Source organism: Anomaloglossus baeobatrachus, chromosome 2 (assembly GCF_048569485.1).
Source record: "Anomaloglossus baeobatrachus isolate aAnoBae1 chromosome 2, aAnoBae1.hap1, whole genome shotgun sequence".
NCBI classification, from domain to species: Eukaryota; Metazoa; Chordata; class Amphibia; order Anura; family Aromobatidae; genus Anomaloglossus; species Anomaloglossus baeobatrachus.
The window spans coordinates 408,665,533-408,684,735 of NC_134354.1; the positions used below are offsets into that span (position 1 = coordinate 408,665,533).

The 19,203-nt window shown below is 40.9% G+C and overlaps 1 protein-coding gene across 3 annotated transcripts in view; it reads left to right on the forward strand.

Moving 5' to 3' along the window:
• CSMD2 (CUB and Sushi multiple domains 2) overlaps nt 1–19,203 on the forward strand; it is a 1,639,331-nt gene that overhangs the window by 1,170,006 nt on the left and 450,122 nt on the right. For all 3 annotated transcript variants that reach the window (XM_075336114.1, XM_075336115.1, XM_075336117.1), the window contains 2 exons: nt 6,280–6,606; nt 11,266–11,460. In XM_075336114.1, coding sequence (XP_075192229.1) covers nt 6,280–6,606; nt 11,266–11,460 — 522 coding nt within the window. The remainder of the gene's footprint in view (nt 1–6,279; nt 6,607–11,265; nt 11,461–19,203) is intronic.

Here is a 19,203-nt window from a genome sequence, read left to right on the forward strand (position 1 = left end):
TCCAGCGATCCCTGCCAGGTCAGGTTGCTGGTGGGATCGCTGGAGCGTCGCAGTGTGACATCTCACCAGCAACCTCCTAGCAACTTACCAGCAATCCCTATCAGGTTGGATCGTTGTTGGGATTGCTGGTAAGTTGTTTAGTGTGACTGGGCCTTTAGGGAGATCTCTATCAGTCCCATAGATCTTAACAGCTCATTTACATATAAGAAGATGTGAACTTCTCTTGAATAAGACATTAGATTGCATCTATCAAGGTATCATTTTATGCATCTCTCTATGACCTACATGCTTATTTTGACATCTTAGATTCCCTTTAAGGGAAATATAGCCATTAGAGTCCACATTGAAATGTGAACTGAGCCAGTTGGGTACTAGTTGGAAAGATACCTAAAGCAAGAGATTTCTCCATAACACTCAAATGGCTTCATATTAGAACGGAGATGATTTTAAGACATCCCCTTTAAGGAAAGATACATTTATGGATTAAATGTAGAGTCACCTAAAGAAATTGAAATATTAGGCATCAGATTGGTTGCCTTAACTGGCAACTGACATAACTTACATGACATGAACTTCAAATAATTAAAAAACTTGTGGTGCATAACTGTGCTCACTCCTCTGGAGAAATATAGGACATAAGGACACTAGTTGGGACTATTACATCACAATAAGTTAATAAATTATTTAGGACAATCTTTAACTATTTAATGCATATACAAGGTTACTATGATTTTTAACTGTAGGTTTCGTGAAATGATGTGATTACCTTCCTCACTGCTAATAGGAAAGTTGTAATACCACCCAAAACCTCCTTTTTAGTCATCCATTTCCCCTTTGTTTCTAATTTTTAAATCATTTATGTATAATAGTGTAGATGAAGAGTAGTGAAAGTCAGAATGCCATACAGTTAGTTATGTCCCTCTGGTTTGGTTTAAATATAGAATACATCATAAAAGCTGCAGAAATTTTCTGGCAGTGCAATAACTTCTTAGGATCAGGGTTTACAAATACTGTAGGTTTGGACTGCACCAGTGCTCAGAATTTCCCTATGTCATTGCAGCTAAATTATGGTTTGAAAAGTAGTATCCTATTTTATTTTTATCATTCACTCTTTTTATTTTTAATTCTAAAACAAATAATGTCAATTACTGAAATAATATTAATTATAATTTACCATAAAACTCTGCTATAGAAAATATATATTTTGCCAGTGTTTATTTCCTGGAAGAAAAAAAAGTGGATTTTCTTTTTTGTTAGCATATCACTATAACTCCACTGTCTATAACCTGCTAATACAGCCATTTACATTACCCTTTATTAGCTGTATGTAAGGGGTATACTCAAATTTGAAAGTTATTTCTGATCCATAGAATAGAGAATTTCTTCCCAATTGTTAAGGGTCTGACCGCCATGGCCTCCAGTGAGCCCAAGAACACCTCTGAGGAGCTTTGACCAAATGGAGCAGATGTCTATTATGTGCACTAAATTCACTCTTAAGAGGAGTGCCGGAGACAGCTGATTGCTGCGCTTGACTGGCCATCGGTACCCCATTAGACTGAATGGAGCAGCAATGTGAATGATTGACCTCTGCTGCATTTAGTCAGGGCTCTTTAGAGACCTGGTGCTCAGGACCACTGGGTGCCATGGCAATTGACCCCCAGGGATCTGAACGTTAGTTTCTATTTAATGATCAACCTTTGCTTCATTTGGCTAGGGCGCTTCAGAAACTCAGTTCTCAGGATTGCTTGGGGCCACTGCAGTCAAATTGAACCAGCGATCTGAACATTAGTCCTTATCTCGTGATCATCCTCTGCTCCATTTGGCTGGAGCTCTTTAAAGACCAGGTTCTCAGGACTGCTTGGGGCCACGGCAGTTGACCCCCCCAGCGTTCTGAATATTTTTCCCTATCCTGTGATCATCCTCTGCTCCATTTGGTTGGAGCTCTTTAAAGGCCAGGTTCTCAGGACTGCTAGGGGCCACTGCAGTTGCCCCCCCCCCAACGATCTGAATATTATTCCCTATCCTGTGATCAACCTCTGCGCCATTTGTTTGGGGCTCTTTAAGGACCGGGTTCTCAGGACTGCTGGGGGCCACGGCAATTGACCCCCTCAGTGATCTAAACATTATTCCCTATTCTGTGATCAACCTCTGCTCCATTTGGCTGGGGATCTTCAGAGCCCTTATTCTCAAGATCACTGGGCACCACAGCAATTGACTCCCAGCAATTTGAACATTAGTTCCTATTCAGTGATCAACCTTTGCTTCATTTGGCTGGGGCTCTTCAGAGACTTGGTTCTCAGGATCGCTGGGGGCCATGGCAGTTGACCCACAGCAATTTGAACTCTAGTCCCTATGCTGCGATTAACCTCTACCCTATTTGGTTACAGCTCTTCAGAGCCACAATTCTAAGGATTGCTGGGGTCACAGTAGCTAACCCCCAGCGATCTGAATATTATTCTCTATCCTGTGATCAATCTCTGCTTCATTCGGTTGGAGCTCTTTAGAGACTGGGTTATCAGGACTGCTGGGAGCGACGGCAATTGACCCCCCAGCGATCTAAACATTGTTCCCTGTGATCAACCTCTGCAACATTCGGCTGGGGATCTTCAGAGCCATGATTCTCAAGATCGCTGGGGGCCATGGCGGTTGACCCCCAGCGATCTGAATGTTAGTCCCCATCCTGTGAACAACCTCTGCTCCATTTGGCTGGGGCTCTTCAGAGCCACAATTGTCAGGATCACTGGGGGCCATGGCGGTTGAGTGCCAGCAGTCAGAAAATTATACCTTATCCGGTGGATAGAGGATAACTTTTGCACTTGAAAGTACTCCTTTAAGTGTAGAGATCTGGTAGATAAGATGACAAATAATATCACACTCAGAAGAATATAGCAATAGGTGACTATGATGGGAAAACAATGCATTAAAGCATCCCCTGCTGTGGAAACATTGGCATGAGATGGGTTTACTTACCAAGTAAGTGGTGAAAAGGGTGCAGGAAGGTCAATATGACTGCATCATGCTGACCAATTAAAGATCAACTGTGTGACACAGAACTAATATGCTAATGGATGCTGTCGAGCCAGCACTACCTTCCTATGAAATGATGAGTGACAAAAAAAAATAATAATCATAAAGATTTAGTCTGTGCGCTGCCTCAGAAAGCCATTCAATCTAGAGGTCACACCAAGATTGAAGAGCTGCAGAGGGCTCTGTGGTTCTAGTCCCAGTTCCATGATTACACATTGGATATTATCACTACACACTGCTATGCTGGTCAGTACTGTACTTTGCTCGGCATGACTTCTTATTGCTATGCATGTCATTCTACCACTCTGCATGCCATTATATCCCATAGCATATTGCATGCTTGCCTTCCTAAAAGAAAACAAAAAACTTTACTTTGAGCCTTTCTACATTTTATACAGAATTCACAGTATTTATTTCATACAATTGAATTCATTTGATTTCACGAAGATAAATGAAAAGTACAAATTTATACAGATGGACACTTTATACATGACTGGCTTGGAAAGGATTAAGAGATGGATAAGCAATTTACACTGTATTTGTTCAATTGCTTTATGGGCTTTATAGAAAATGGAAAGGCAAAAATCTATTGTAATATTGTAATAGTATGTTTTTCCTATTATCATATACAGTGGTGTGTGCAATGTATTATCAACGGGAAATCATACTCCTCAGAATTAGATTTGTCTGTAATTTTTGTCAAAATAATTAGGAACTACCCCAACCCATCCCAAAAATTCCCTATTGATTCACTTGTATGCTGGTTTGCAGTTACAGAGTTAGGTTACTGTATAGTCTGCATATGCAAATTGTAATAATATAATATAAACAAATGCTATAATTTGCATTATTTCATAACGTAAGCCTACACACTCTTCACTTTACTAAACGTATAGGGCATCTATATCCAGTATATCTTAGATAAATGCACTACTTAAAGCACTTCACCTTTTTATGTGGCATAACCTTCTGCATAAGTAACAGCAATAAGTATGGAATCCATCAATAATAAGAGATAGAGAACAGCTGAAAGAGAGTATTATTGACTTATAAGAAGAAATAACATCCTGAAATGTTAATATTACCATTTAACCTAGAGAATAATTTAGACTAAGTTCACACTGTGTTTGAGTATTCGACAAAGACACTTGAAAGGTACCACTGAAAGCCCATACAGTTACCCATGGCTGCCATTAACACACATTTAATTTTCATGTACCCTGTTTGCCCTAAAATAAGACCTACCTTGAAAATAAATTTAACAGGAATTTTCAGCCTCTCACACACACACATCTGATCGTAATATCACTCCGCTCTTACACACACATCCGATCGTAGTATCACTCCGCTCTCACACACACATCCGATTATAGTATCACTTCGCTCTCTCACACACATCCTATCATAGTATCACTCCGCTCTCACACACACACATCCAATCGTAGTATCACTCCACTCTCACAGACACACACACGATCACAGTATCACTCCGCTCTTTAACACACACAAATCCAATCGCACTATCACTCCGCTCTCACACACACACCTGATCACAGTATCACTTCACTCTCTCACACACACTCTCAGATCACAGTATCACTTCTCTCTCTCACACACACACATCATATCGCAGTATCTCTCTGCTCTCACACACACACATCAGATCATGGTATCACTCCTCTCTCTCTCACACACACACACACACACACACACACACACACACATTAGATCACAGTATCACTCTGCTCTTAAACACACACTTCCATCACAGTATCACTCCAGTTTCTCACACACACATCAGATCATAGTATCACTCCTCTCTCACACACACACACACACATCCGATCACAGTATCACTCCGCTCTCTAACACACACATCAGATTGCCGTATCACTCCTCTCTCATACGCACACACATCTGATCACAGTATTACTCCGCTCCGCTCTCTCTCACACACACACAAATCAGATCGCAGTACCACTCCACTCTCACACACATATCAGATCATGGTATCACTCCTCTCTCTCACACACACACACACACACACATCAGATCGCAGTATCACTCCTCTCTCATACACACACAAACATCTGATCACAGTATCACTCCGCTCTCTCTCACACACAAATCCGATCGCAGTACCACTCCACTCTCACACATACATGAGATCGCAGTTTGATTTGGCTCTCGCCCAGACACACACGTGAGGTTGCAGTACCCCTCTCTCACTAAATCTGCGAGAGTGATACTGCTTCCAGGAAGCAGGGGGATCCAGGTAGTTGTTCTGAAACACATAATCAACACTTATCAAGTTAGAACAACTAATATATACAGGCCAAACAGATGCCAAAAGATCATTTCATTGGAATAAGTATGGCCAATAGAACTAATGGAATAGCAAGAAAATGTTCCTTATGTATAGGCCAAATGTTTTGCAGTGTGCACCTAGCTTGGGATTAAATTTTTTTATACTATTTTCTTCAGGTTAAGATCACACAAGCTTATATAAAATTGTCCAACGTTCCACTCAAAAAAAAATACGGGTACATTTTTATCTGGCTTGTTATCAATATAGTTTCCTATGTTAATAATGGCACTGTATAAAAATCAGGTGCTATACAGATGATCCATATGGGATCCAATTTTATTTGTGTAGATTTAAATGGGGGAGTCTCATCCAAAATGTGGAAGAGACTAGTCCATGATTTTTTTTTATAGGATATGACATTTGGTCATCTCGAAAGCCCTATTGAATAAAATTGGTTCAAGTGCTGTTCATGTGATATCAGCTCTAAAATACAGTCGTGTGAACATAGCCTTAATGTGATAAATATTAAAATAAGAATTATTAGCTATTTTATTGACTATAGAGTTCCTATTCTTTCATTGTTTAGCCATCTTGCCTGGGGAGTATAATTTTCTGTTAAATTAGCAAAATATTTTCAACAATTGAAAAATTATACCTAGTTATCTTAATCCTGTGTACAAAATATGAAAGTGTGTGGGGAAAAAACTAAAAAGAAATAAAAAATACAATTTGGCAATGTTACAACTACAATGATGAATAATTGTTATTTAAGTATTATACAATACACAACTTTTCACAAAACGGCACACACTTTACTAGGTATAATATCAATTAAGAACTTATGAATACTATTGCTTGTCAATCGTTTGAGATATAACTTGCAGATATAAAATTTTTAATAATGTATTTCTTTACTTTGTTTACTACTGTTTGATTTTCTACAGTTTCCTGCTTCTTTAATTTCACCACCCCATCTGGGAACGTTCTGTCTCCAAACTACCCTGAAGAGTACAGTAACCACCTGCACTGCGTGTGGTTAATCATAGCCAAGCCTGAGAGTCGCATCCATTTGGCATTCAACGACTTTGATGTGGAACCACAGTTTGACTTCCTGGCAGTAAAAGATGGAGGTTCTCCAGAGTCACCTGTCCTGGGAACGTTCTCAGGGAACCAAGTGCCACCTTCATTGACGAGCAGTGGCCACGTGTTAAGATTGGAGTTCCAGACTGACCATTCCACTGAGAAGAGAGGCTTCAACATCACTTTTACTAGTGAGTTCTACGGCATGGATGATTTGTAACCTTCTTCTCAAAATAGTAATTATTCTTGTTTAGAAAGATGGCTCCTAGTGAGAACATTTACATGTACAACATTTTTTACATGACACAATCTGAAAAATATAACAGGGGTCCTTCGGAATATATGGCTTCATTTTATACAGTGCCAGATTTGTCTATTGTGTGTCTGATATTACAGTTAAAGAGCACTTTTCACCAGTTTCTGACTGTCCATTTTATTTAGGAAAGCAATGGGCAGCCACAGACTGATTTTATGCTATATCACTTATTACCAAAGGCACTGCTAAGGGTCCCCTGATGGAAGATACCCTAAAGGAACTAACTTTCTAACAAAAGCCAATCTGAACTTCAAGGTTTCGAGATCCCAGCATTCCGATCGGGATCCCACAAGCACCTGTGGCCCTTGTTGCAGTGAAAAAGCAAGATCTTCTGGTTTGAACTAAAGCTTTTACTGATCTGTAGCCGCTCTAGTATTGTTACTAAACGACAACTGATTAGTAAACAACGCAGCAGCACTGGTTTAATTTTAGAATTGATATTTCAGTATAATAGTCGAGATTTTGCGCTTTCATTGCAAGGATGGACTGTGAAGGGTTATGGAATCCCTATATGCTAACCCAGAAGTTAGAAACCAACTTTTGCTAGAAAGCCATGTTTTTAAGGAGACAATCAGGGAAATTCTGCAGCATTTTTGGTAATAGGCGTTCTTAAGTAAAATCACCAAACTGTGGCTACTAATTGTTTTTTAAAGCACTACTTCTGCGTTTTGTTTTTTTTAATTTCATCACTGGACTGGTACTTTAAATCTAAGTCCCAAGGCCCTTGTTTCATACTCACCTTCCGGTGTCTTCATCTTTTTCCAGCAATGCTCCTGTCAGTTTCCTGTGATTTGTAACCTTTTGGCAGCTCCAGTCTTTCATGAAGCATACCGGAGGTCCCAACTTCATACATTCCTATGGGATCCTCATTTTGGACTTGTTTTGGCTCTCATTGATATGCATTGGGAGCTTGTGACATAACTTCTCACTTACGGACAGTCAAAAGGTAGAGGCACAAGATTGTGCCGCGGGACCGGATCAACACCAAAAAAGGTTGAAGCCGGAGGGTAGGTATAACACAGGAGGCAGGGAGCTTAGATTGAAAGCTCCACTCCAGCATTGAAAAAAAGTTCCAGAGTGGTGCTTTGAATAAAAAGTGCAGTCACAGACTGATGATAGCTGCTCTTTAAATCCCAATGACTTCAAGGGTGAATAAATTGCTAAGATGTAGTACCTGATGCAACCTTTTGACAGGTGTGGTGCTGTTTAAAAGGATGCAGCTACTTTTTTCTAATCAAGTTGAACACCTTTACGGATAACTGATTTTCCTTTTTTCTACCTGAATGACAGGGAACGATTAATGTAAATCAAGCAATTATCTATTAGATTTATTTTAGTTAGTTTGATCATTAATAAACTACTGTCTACATCCACCAATAGGCTATACGCACACAGTTCTTGGAGGAGTAAACTGACCAGAAATGCCATGTTTTTGAGGAGTTTTGCATTTTTAAGGACGATTTGGAGAGTTTCCAACAGAGAGTGAATAATTTCTGTTCAGTTTCTGCTCCTAAAACTACTCGAAAAACTCTGAGTGCACAAAGCCTAAGGATGAGCTCAAGAGCTTACACCATACTGTTTTACTACTAAACTCAATATTATAACAGTATGCATAGCTACATATTTCCATTAAGTGTAATTGACAGATGGGAGAGGAAAGCTCCTATGTGCCTCGTAGAGGTAAATTTTAAGGTCTGTATCAGAAAACAGCTCAAATCAAAAGTACAACTCCTTCCAAACATGCCTTACACAGCTAATCCAATGGAAGAAAAAGTTATGGCTCTTGGAATAAGGGGAGGAAAAAAACAAAAGTGTAAAAATGAAAAATCGCCCAATTTTTGGCGGGTTAATTGCTTTTAGTTTGCACAGATACCTACCAGTTAACGTCAGTTGACCATTTGCACTTAGAAAATGCTCTATGCAATACAAGTCAATGGGATAAGACATCCTGATGCCTTTTTGAGAATGTTTCCAATGTTTTGCTTCAAAAACCACTAGCAGTTTCTTTATGGAATTAAAAAAATGGAGCCCAGAAAATACCAGTAAAAAAAAAATGCCTCGAATGCACAATTAAAACCACTAAAAAAAGTCCATAAGTCACACATCACAAAAGGTCTTGGGAAATGATGACCAGAAAATGCTATAAAAAATAACATTTCCGTCTGAACAAACATGACAGGTTGATCTTCCTAAATAAAACATCATGTGCAAAAACTAAATTGTATGTATGAATGGATTAAAAAAGCAGCTGTCATCAGTAGCAGCCTGGATTCTGCTTATGAACTTTAGTGGAACAGTAGGCCATTTCTATGCAAGAAAAAGGAAAATACAGTAGAGTTTACCCACCTGTAAGTCAGGAAAGGCCAGTGATAATGGGTGAATCAGCTGGTGGAGTATAGCAATATTAATGAAGAAGGAAAAATAATATTCAGCACTTCCATCCGGTGAAAAAAATTAGTTTTTTATTCAATCCATTAAAAACTACAAAGTGGAGAAAATTTCAAAACTGACGCATTTCAAGTGTGACCGACACTCTTAATCACAGAATAGACTATAATTAAAGTGAACCTGTCAGGTGCAGTATGCACTCAGAACCAAGAGCAGTTCTGCGTGCATATTGCTAATCCCTGCCTAATCCGTCCCTGTATCTAGTAGCACAGATAAAGCGATCTTTAGAAAAAGTATTTCTAAAGATCATTTATGAAATACTAATGAGTGCAGGGACTAGTCGCAAGGACGTTAGTTCATGCACTCATTCCACCCTCTTAGCATGGTAGAGGTGATGATGAGCGTACCTGTGTCCTTTGTCACCGCTGATCAGAAGTCCCGACACTTCCGGTCATGCAAAGTGTGAAGCTGGGTGAACGCTTCCCGGCTTCAGAGAGGTCTAGTGCCGGCACTTCTGATCAGTGGTGACAGCAGACACAGGTAGGCATGTCATCCTTGGTGATGCTGCATTGAAAAGCATGTAAGTACACTCCTGTGGGTGTGCTAACATGCTAAGAGGGCGGAATGAGCGCAGGAACTAACACCCTTGCGACTGGTCCCTGTGCTCATTACCATATCATAAAAGATCTTTAGAAATACTTTCTCTAAAGATCCTTTTACCTATGCTAGTGTATACAGGGACGGTTATACAGGGAGTAGAAATATACACCCAGAACTGCTCGTGGTTCTGGGTGTATATTGGACCTGACAGGGTCTCGTTAAGAGTGCATATTGCACTTGAAACGCATCAATTAAAATTTCTCTTGACTTTGTACTATTTAATGGATGGAAAAAAAACCAAATTCTATTCACCGAATTGAAGTGCTGAATATTACATTTCCTTTTTTTATTGCAATAGGTCATTTCTGTTACTCCAAAATTGCCTTTTTGTGACGTCAATTATATTTCCCACGATCTTATAGCACCATATTCCGCATTAGCCAAAATGCAAATATATACTGTATACCCTTGTAGTTAACCAACATTTTATAAACCAGGAGCAAGTGAACATTGTTCATATACCGTATTTAATATTAATTCTTTCATTTTTAGGACTTAAAAACATCTGTCTCTAATCCAGTATATAAAATTCTTTATGTTTTGATGAATATTATTCCATCTATGCCTAGGAGTAATAATTTATACTGGAATCATCTGAATCACATATTGCTGTGTCCTATAGGCTTAGCATCACTATTGCTCTTCCTTTTATATAATGAACTGTGTGGCTACTCATCATTGAATGCAAATCACTGCAACATAATATGCCTTTGTGTGGACATCTGCATTGCAGCTTCCTATGCCAACTATGGCCACAGATTGTATTTTCACATCATTGTTACAGCCTTAGCCGCCGATATCTGACAGGTTTTCCTGTGTGCCGTATGTGACTTCCTGTAGTGATAATGTACCGGCGGCAAAGCCTCTGTGAGAACCTGGCATGAAGTATATGACCTTGTTTTTCTATGTCTAGAACAGACAGACGCAGCAGCTGGATCATTCCTGGTGACTTCAACCTGATTTCTTTTCTATCACTTCATGCTTGCTTTGCTTAAATGGAGGCCAATAAAGACGAGCTAATATTTAGAATAGCTAGGAATTATTTATTCATAAATGTATAGCAATATCCATCATATGCATGAAAGGAAATTGTGTTAACCCTGCATTAAATAAAGATAGAGGTGGGCAAATAAAATTTCCCATTAATTAAGCGCTGCATTTAGCTAGGCATTCCATTATGGAATGTGATTCATAAAACTATTTCCAGCCATAAGTTGATAATAATCTAAATGACCTGCTTGATAGATTGTAAATAGCGTAGATAATTTATGATCTCCTCTGGCTTCTCTAATTTTTTTCCGTTCTGAACATTTACTATTCTATAAAGGCTTAGATTCATTGTATCAGAAGTCTATATTTGGGGAGGTTTGGCACTACATGTGATACAGTAAGTTTTTATCAAATGATTTTAACTAAAGAACCATAACTAATAAATGTCTCAGTCCATAGCACAGCCTTCTTATTGTTTGCTTGTCTCGTTACCCAGCCTTCAGACACAATGAATGCCCTGATCCTGGAGTCCCCGTGAATGGTAAGAGGTTTGGAGAAAGCTTGCAGCTGGGGAGCTCAGTGTCCTTCCTTTGCGATGACGGCTTTATCCGGACGCATGGCTCGGAAACCATCACCTGTATCTTAAAAGAAGGAAATGTGGTTTGGAACAGTGCAATCCTGAGATGTGAAGGTAATGTCACAGTCATTGTAGAGGAATAGGTCCCTAAGATGTCTACATAATTCTCCATGTGGGGAACATATAAAAGTGGACCCTACATCACTGTGATATTTTTAGCTGTTTTGGGCTGTTTGCTACTCATACTCTTTGAAAGTCAAAAACTGGAGAGACAAAAAAGCGCAAATAGGGTCTTACCCGGGGGACATGTATTGAGACCAAGGTAGATGTGCTCACCTTGCGTGGTTGTGTAAGTCACAACCACTGTAATGGCATAAAAATGGCTGCAGCAGCCCCACGTGGGAAAAGAGGCTGAAATGGAGGAGAAGGGGTTAATCTGCACTATCTTCAAAGGAATAACCAATGAGACAAAGATCCTGGATTGGCTATTGCTAATTGTGATTTGTCCTGAAGAAGGAGTGCTATCAACTGCAAAACGCGTTGACATTAAATCGCTCATCCAGGATCCTGGTCTCATCAGTTCCTCATTTTGCAGCAGCATAGAATAACTCCTTTTCCTCTATCTCAGCACACTATTTAAAGGGGATATTACACATAAATGTGATTTGAAAAGTCAGTCATATGAGTAATACATTTCAATTATGTCAGGTGTCCTAAGTGCTACTTATGGTCCTTAGTCCAGCAGCTCCACATTCACTTCTGCGTTCTATTTAGGTGACAGTTTCATAGCCGAACCAGAAAAACATAAGGATGCTGGCTCAGCTATTAAATTAACCAAACCGGACAGCCCCCTTCACATAGCGCTACACATTTGCCTACACTGGAAACTCCTGTTTTGATCACAGGAGCGAAAATGGAGCTGCCAAATACAGAACTGGAGGGGGTCCCTGAGGATTGGGACTCCGGCACCGATAAAGTATATTAGTATCAAGTCCAAAATAATTCTAAGCTCAATAGAAATCTTCCTTGTTTACTTCCACTGGATAAACATCTCTCTTATGACTTTTTATGAATCACTGTTCTATTGATAAAGTACTGTTCTTGTAAAAAGCCATGCACCTTTCTGCCCATACTATGTTCAGAACAGATTTTTAGGAACTAGAAGTAAATGATAAAAGTTTCTATAAACCCCTGCCACTTGACTACAACTCAGCCTCCCCAGATCTAGCATTGAGGTGGTTAACAATGTCTTGTATTGTCTGCAGCGTTGATGTCACATCTATAGCGCTGCAGCTTATAGCACAGCTCTGCTCAAGTTGACAGCATGACCCGCTTTTCTAAATGCTGAAAACCCCTTTAATTTTTTCCTTTTCAGCTGTGAGACCGTAATCTTGGTCTTAGGCCTCCTTCATATGTTTGTGTTTCCAACACGTGTGGAATCCGTTTTTTTAGCAGAAACCACACATACCCATTATAACCTATGGAAATCTTCACATGTCTGTGTTTTTACACTGACCATCTGTGTGTGGGAACAACATGGAGACTTGTCCATTTTTTTCAGCACCGCAGATGACAAGGGCCAATACAAGTCTATAGGTCCATGTAAACACATACAGCACATGGATGACATCTGTGTGCTGTCTGTTAACTGTATGCCCCTACCAAATTGACCTTAGGCTAGTTTCACACTTGCGTTGTGCAGCATCCGTCACAGTGCGTTGTGTGACGCATGTGACGGATGCATTGTAAATAGTGTGATAATTAGGCAAGGGATGCCTATGAAATAACGCATTGCATTTTCTTTAGCCGAGACAGAGAGAGAGAGAGAGAGCCCCCATCATCACTGCACATGCCCCGGCACTACTGCCCTCATCATCACCGCACACACACCGGCACTACCGCCACCATCATCACTGCACAAACACTGACACTACCACACCCATCATCACTGCACACACCCCGGCACTACCACCCCCATCATCACTGCACAAACCCCGGCACTACCGCCCCCATCATCACTGCACACACCCCGGCACTACCGCCCCCATCATCACCGCAAACACTCAGGCACTACCGCACCCATCATAACCGCACACCCCCCGGCACTACCGCCCCCATCATCACCACACACACCGACACTACCGCTCCCATCATCACCGCACACACCACCGCACTACGTCAGTGATGTCCCCGCTGACAGCGCGACTCACTTCAGTTGCTGCGTGGAGCTCACAGTGATCAGCGGTGTTCTACGGCCACTCCTGTCAGCTTCATGTAGAAGAGCTGAAAGCATCGTGGGACCTCGTGTGCATTTTTCTACAGCAACAAAAAACGATACATTCAGCATTCCTTCTGCCCGACGATCACTGACGGTCACCGACAAAACAACTGATGCGCTGCGGGGTGGATGCAACGCAATCTGTTGCAATCCACCCTTAATAGAAGCCTATGAGGAATAAACGGCTTCCTGCAATGGTTACCGTAATTCCTGAAGGTGGCAGATTGCAACGGATGCCGCACAATGCAAGTGTGAAAGTACCCTTATGTAGATACCTGAAAAAGTTACATTTTGAATAAGGATAAAATCTTAATGACAGTTTTAGTTTAGAGATAATTAATATTTCTGTTTGTATTTGTAAATAACTTGCCTTTTGTATGTTTACATCTGTAATCTCAGTCCATCATATGTGATTGAGCCTCCTTTGTCTTCTACTTTGCTCCCTGGATCATCCAAATCTTCCCTTGCACTAATCTATAGTATTGAAGCTTGTAACACATAGAACTAGGCTTCAAAGCTAGCCATGGCCATTAGAACTAAGTTCTCCATAAAGAAAATATTTTCCATACAGTTAAAAGCTATCCTTTTCTCAATCGTTTTGTTAAAGATGCGACAGGACTGAGAAGATATTTGCATTTGTTTGAATTAGTGATGGTTTGATGCAGTAGAATGAAAATCTGTAATTAGTTTTCTGTGTTAATTTTTGTAATTATTTTCTGTGAGTGGTGAAGTAAAATCATTGCTATTTTATATGACAGTTATTAAAGTAAAGGGATTTTCCAGCTCTCCAAAATTCATGGTCTATCCTTAAAGGGGTTGTCCACTACTTTGACATTGATGGCCTATCCTTAAGCGGGCTTTACACGAGGCAATAGATTGTGCGATATGTCGTCGGGGTCACGGTTTTCGTGATGCACATCCGGCATACCGCACGACGTGGTTTCGTGTGACACCTCCTAGCGACGCAGTATCGCTCACAAATCATGAGTCGTGTACTCGTCGCTAGGTTTCATATAATTGTTTAATTAAAATGTCGGCGGTTGTTAATCGTTGCTCCGTGTGACACCACGGGAACGATGAACAGCAGCTTTACCTGCCTCCCGCGGCACCCGACGGCTTAATGGAAGGAAGGAGGTGGGCGGGATGTTTACATCCCACTCATCTCCGCCCCTCCGCTTCTATTGGCCGCCTGCCGTGTGACGTCGCTGTGACACCGAACGTCCCGCCCACTCCAGGAAGTGGACATTCGTCGCCCACAGCGAGGTCGTCCGGAAGGTAAGTACGTGTGACGGGGGTTAAACGAGTTTTTGCGCCATGGGCAATTAATTGCCCGTGATGCAAAAACGACGGGGGCGGGTACGATCGATTGTGCTATCGCACAATCTATTGTCTCGTGTAAAGCAGGCTTTAGGATAGGTCATCTATGTCTGATCAGCTGCTGTCAGTTCATCAATGTCAAAGTAGTGGACAACGCCTTTAAAGAAGTGGTTCACCCATATTTGTTATTTGCTAGATCGATATTATGTTGAGAAATTATGTTTCTCTGAAATACCTTATGTTGGCAATAGTGCTTGTGAGCGGCGCTATTGCAGTCCGCTCTTCCACATTTATTGACACCCGGGCTCTGTGACCTCAGGGATCCGGTGATGTCACGTCAACTTCCTGATCACGTGACATCCCAGTCTTCCTGAGTCACTGGGCTGCGGCCGGTGTTTCATCGCTCATCACAGCCCAGCGTGTCTCCTGCTTGCAGCGCTTTGCTGTGAGGGAAGAGGGAGCAAGAAGCTGATGGGAGGTCACACTGGGCTGGGCTGTGCTGAGCGGTTAAACACCGCAAAGAGCCAATCACTCACGAACACTGCAGTCGACTGCGGTGATGTCAGTCAGCAGGAAGTTGATGGGACATCACCGGATCCCCGAGGTCATGGAGCCCGGGGGTCAGGCATGGGGAGGAGTGGTCCGCAATAGCGCCAATCACTGGCACTATTGCCAACATAAGGTATTTGACAGAAACATTGTTTCTCAACGTAATATTGATCTAGCAAATAATAAATATGGGTGAACCACCCCTTTAATATTAAATTGGTAGGGATCTAACAGCTCATTGATATGACCCTCTCCCTCCCTTAACCATCTAAATGCCGCTGTCATGATTGTCAATGGCATCTAAGGGGTTATTTGACCCCAATTGGTTCCAAAACCAATGGCTTTCGAACAAAAGCCAAATCTATATAATTTTCTACCCAGCACAACTTCATAGTGTTTAGTTTTGCAGTTTAGTCCTATTTGCAATATTAGGAAAGAACTGCACTGAATTCTTATACCAGGCTCAAACACTGCTAAAAGTACAGTAATGTGCAAAGTAAACAATAACGAAGACACAGTAATTAGGATAAGTCATGAATCTTGTGAAGCTGGAGAACCCCTTTAAAGACTGCTTTAGGCGTGAACAAATGGGACATGACCAGTGATGGAAAATAGTAACTATTCGTGTTTGGATTATTCATAAATAATCTCAATGTATTATTCCGGTATTCGTCACGAATAATGAACCTAATGCAAGTCAATGGGGAACCCGAACATTTTTCTTGCCATTCCGACTTCTAGAAGAGTATTAGGTATTTGGTAAGCATAATCTGTACACCAATAGTTACTACTCACCCATCTCTAGACATGACTTGTATATTTCCTTATCTCGATACGGGGTGATACAGGACTTCTGCTCTTTGAGCCTCATGTAGTGTGATAACGAAGGCGTTAAATCTAAAACACTAAACATAAATAAATAAGGAAATAATTATGCAATTTCATAACAGAACAGTGTTTATAGAGAAATCCATTATTCATTTCCTGCTGATGAAGTGTTTTGCCTTGAAGACAAATTCCAGAAAAATAATAACATCCAATAAAGAACCTACTGTATGTCCAATAGTACTTTTCTCTTTGTGGGAGACAAATTGTAAACTGGTCTATAGTACTGGAAGGTTAGGTGATCAAGGAGGTTTACTGTATACACAGGGGTAATATTCCCTAGGGTAGAAGGCAGGTTAAAAACTGCAAAACTGTGGTCATTTTTGGATTGTTGAATGCCCTAAATCAGTAAGATTCCTGATCCTGACATCAATACGATTTTTGAATCCAACAGCTAATCTGTACCTTTGTTTTGGAATTACACGGATTAACAAGAAATGAACATTACAACAGTGCGATGAGATTATTATGCAGCAAGTCAGTGCCAATTTTGTTGGAAGCTTTTTTGCCCAATACATGGTTTTGTTCATGCCAATCTTGATGAGGAGGTGTGATGGAGGCAGAGAGGCCTGATTTATTAAGAGGCACATGTCACTAAATTAATCAATCAGAGTTTGGAGTGCGATTTTTGGCTTAAACTATATCCTCACTCATCATAAACGAGATGTCACCGTGCCCTGTCCCATCCAAGCTCTACCTATTTTGGTTGAGCTGGCTGAGACTGTTGTGAAAATGCCAAAAGTCGCAATTTTTTGTGCAACATTGTGCAACTTTTTAAAAGTGTTTATGCTAAATTTCTTCACTTTTAAATCAGGGCCATAATATCCAGAGGGAACAGAACACATTATATTCCTATTTTGATCTGACTTTTAGTGGGATATCTGAATGCCTTAGTTTTCTTAGAGGGGTTGACTGGTGAATACCAGTTTTGGGTATTACTCAGACACAGGATAGGTGAGAACTTGTTGAGTAGTGAGTGTTTGACCACTAGAATCCGCAATGACTGACAGAATAAGGCACTTTTATCCAAGCTTGAATAGAGTTGCAGTGAACATACTCAACAGCCACTAAATCTATTCCCTTTGGGGCTACCAAGCTCTGTACTTGGCTTTTTCACCATTTGTAGGAGAATGAATGGAGCTACGCTTGACCTAATGTTCCAATTTTTAATATAAAAGTGCACAGTCGGGGATAAAATTCCTACTTCTGTCTAATTTTTTAATAACATTCACATGTTGCAACTATCGGGAACCCCTCTAGGGCTTGCTTACACCACCATAATATCAGTCCATGTGTGGTCCAATAAATCATCAAATTGCAATCGGACCAATGTTAGTCTATGAGGCCGCATAAATGTCCGATTTTCCTCAGACCTAGTTGGTCCAAGAAACAAATCACAGCATGTCCGAGTTTAATCCAATATTTGCATTTTACTTTGCCTTGCAAGTCAATGAGTCAGTGGAAATCATCGGACTGTACTCCGATGACAACGGAGCACAGTCCAAATTCTGCACACACACAGAATGGTCTCACAGTGTGCTCCGAGTCTCTCATGCAAGACAATCTGAGCACAATATGCTGACACTCAGATCTAAGTCTGAGTTTGATCAGAGTGTCATTAGCGTAATTGACCTGATTCTATCAGATGAGAGAATTTACAGTCGTATGATACTGCTTTAAGGCCCCATTACATGCAACATCTAACGATATATCGCCGGGGTTACGGATTCTGTGACGCACATCTGGCATCGTTAGCAATGTTGTTGCGTGTGACGAGCGTCCGTTAACGATGGAAAATACTCACCAAATCGCCCATCGTTGACACGTCGTTCATTTTCAAAAAATCGTTGATTGTTGAGGACACAGGTTGTTTGTTCTTCCCGAGGCAGCTTACATCGCTACGTGTGACACCTCAGGAACGACGAACTACAGCTTACCTGCGGCCGCCGGCAATGAGGAAGGAAGGAGGTGGACAGGATGTTACGGCCGCTCATCTCCGCTCCTTTGCTTCTATTGGGCGGCCGCTTAGTGCCCCCTTAGAAAGGAGGCGGTTTGCCGGCCGCAGCGACGTTGCTAGACAGTTAAGTCTGTGTGACGGCTCCTAACGATATTGTGCGCCACGGGCAGCGATTTGCCTGTGACGCACAAACGACGGAGGCGGGTACACTCGCTAGCGATATCGCTGCATGTAAAGCCCCCTTTATGCTACACAGTTGAATGTGCTGTCCACCAAAAAAGATTTTTCCTTTAACATAAAATGTGCAATCATCAATAATCAAGCGACTTTTCACTGACTTGTTTATACTGATGATCAGGAACTATTCCCACAGTCATGGCCTATAGTAAGTAGCATAGCCCCTCCTTGCTTTACTTGCCACAGTGGCTGACTTGGAGTGGAGAAAGTCAAAAGAGTTTATAACTTCTTGTACTTTGGGAGCATTCCAACCTTCTACACTGTTAACTATCTGTGCACTAGCTTTAACCCCTAATAGGCAACACTTCAAACATTCTTAGAGATATCTCACAGAGGCACCTACGTCACACATGCCAATGTTTCTTAAAACAGTAACACATATACAGCTTAAAGTGCATGAACCAAAATATATACAGCGTTAAGTTATAAAATGGGTACTGTGTCTAACAGAAAGAGTAACAGCATAGCAATTTTGTGATTAAAACACTTTAACACTCAATGGGGTGAAACGGCAACAATCTTTAAGTGTCTTTTGTAAAAGATTTCCGTAAACAGGTTGTTTCAACCCTCTTACAATTTACGCTAGAGAAAAACGCCTAGCCTGCCTCAAATAGTCAATAGTCTTTCTCAAAAG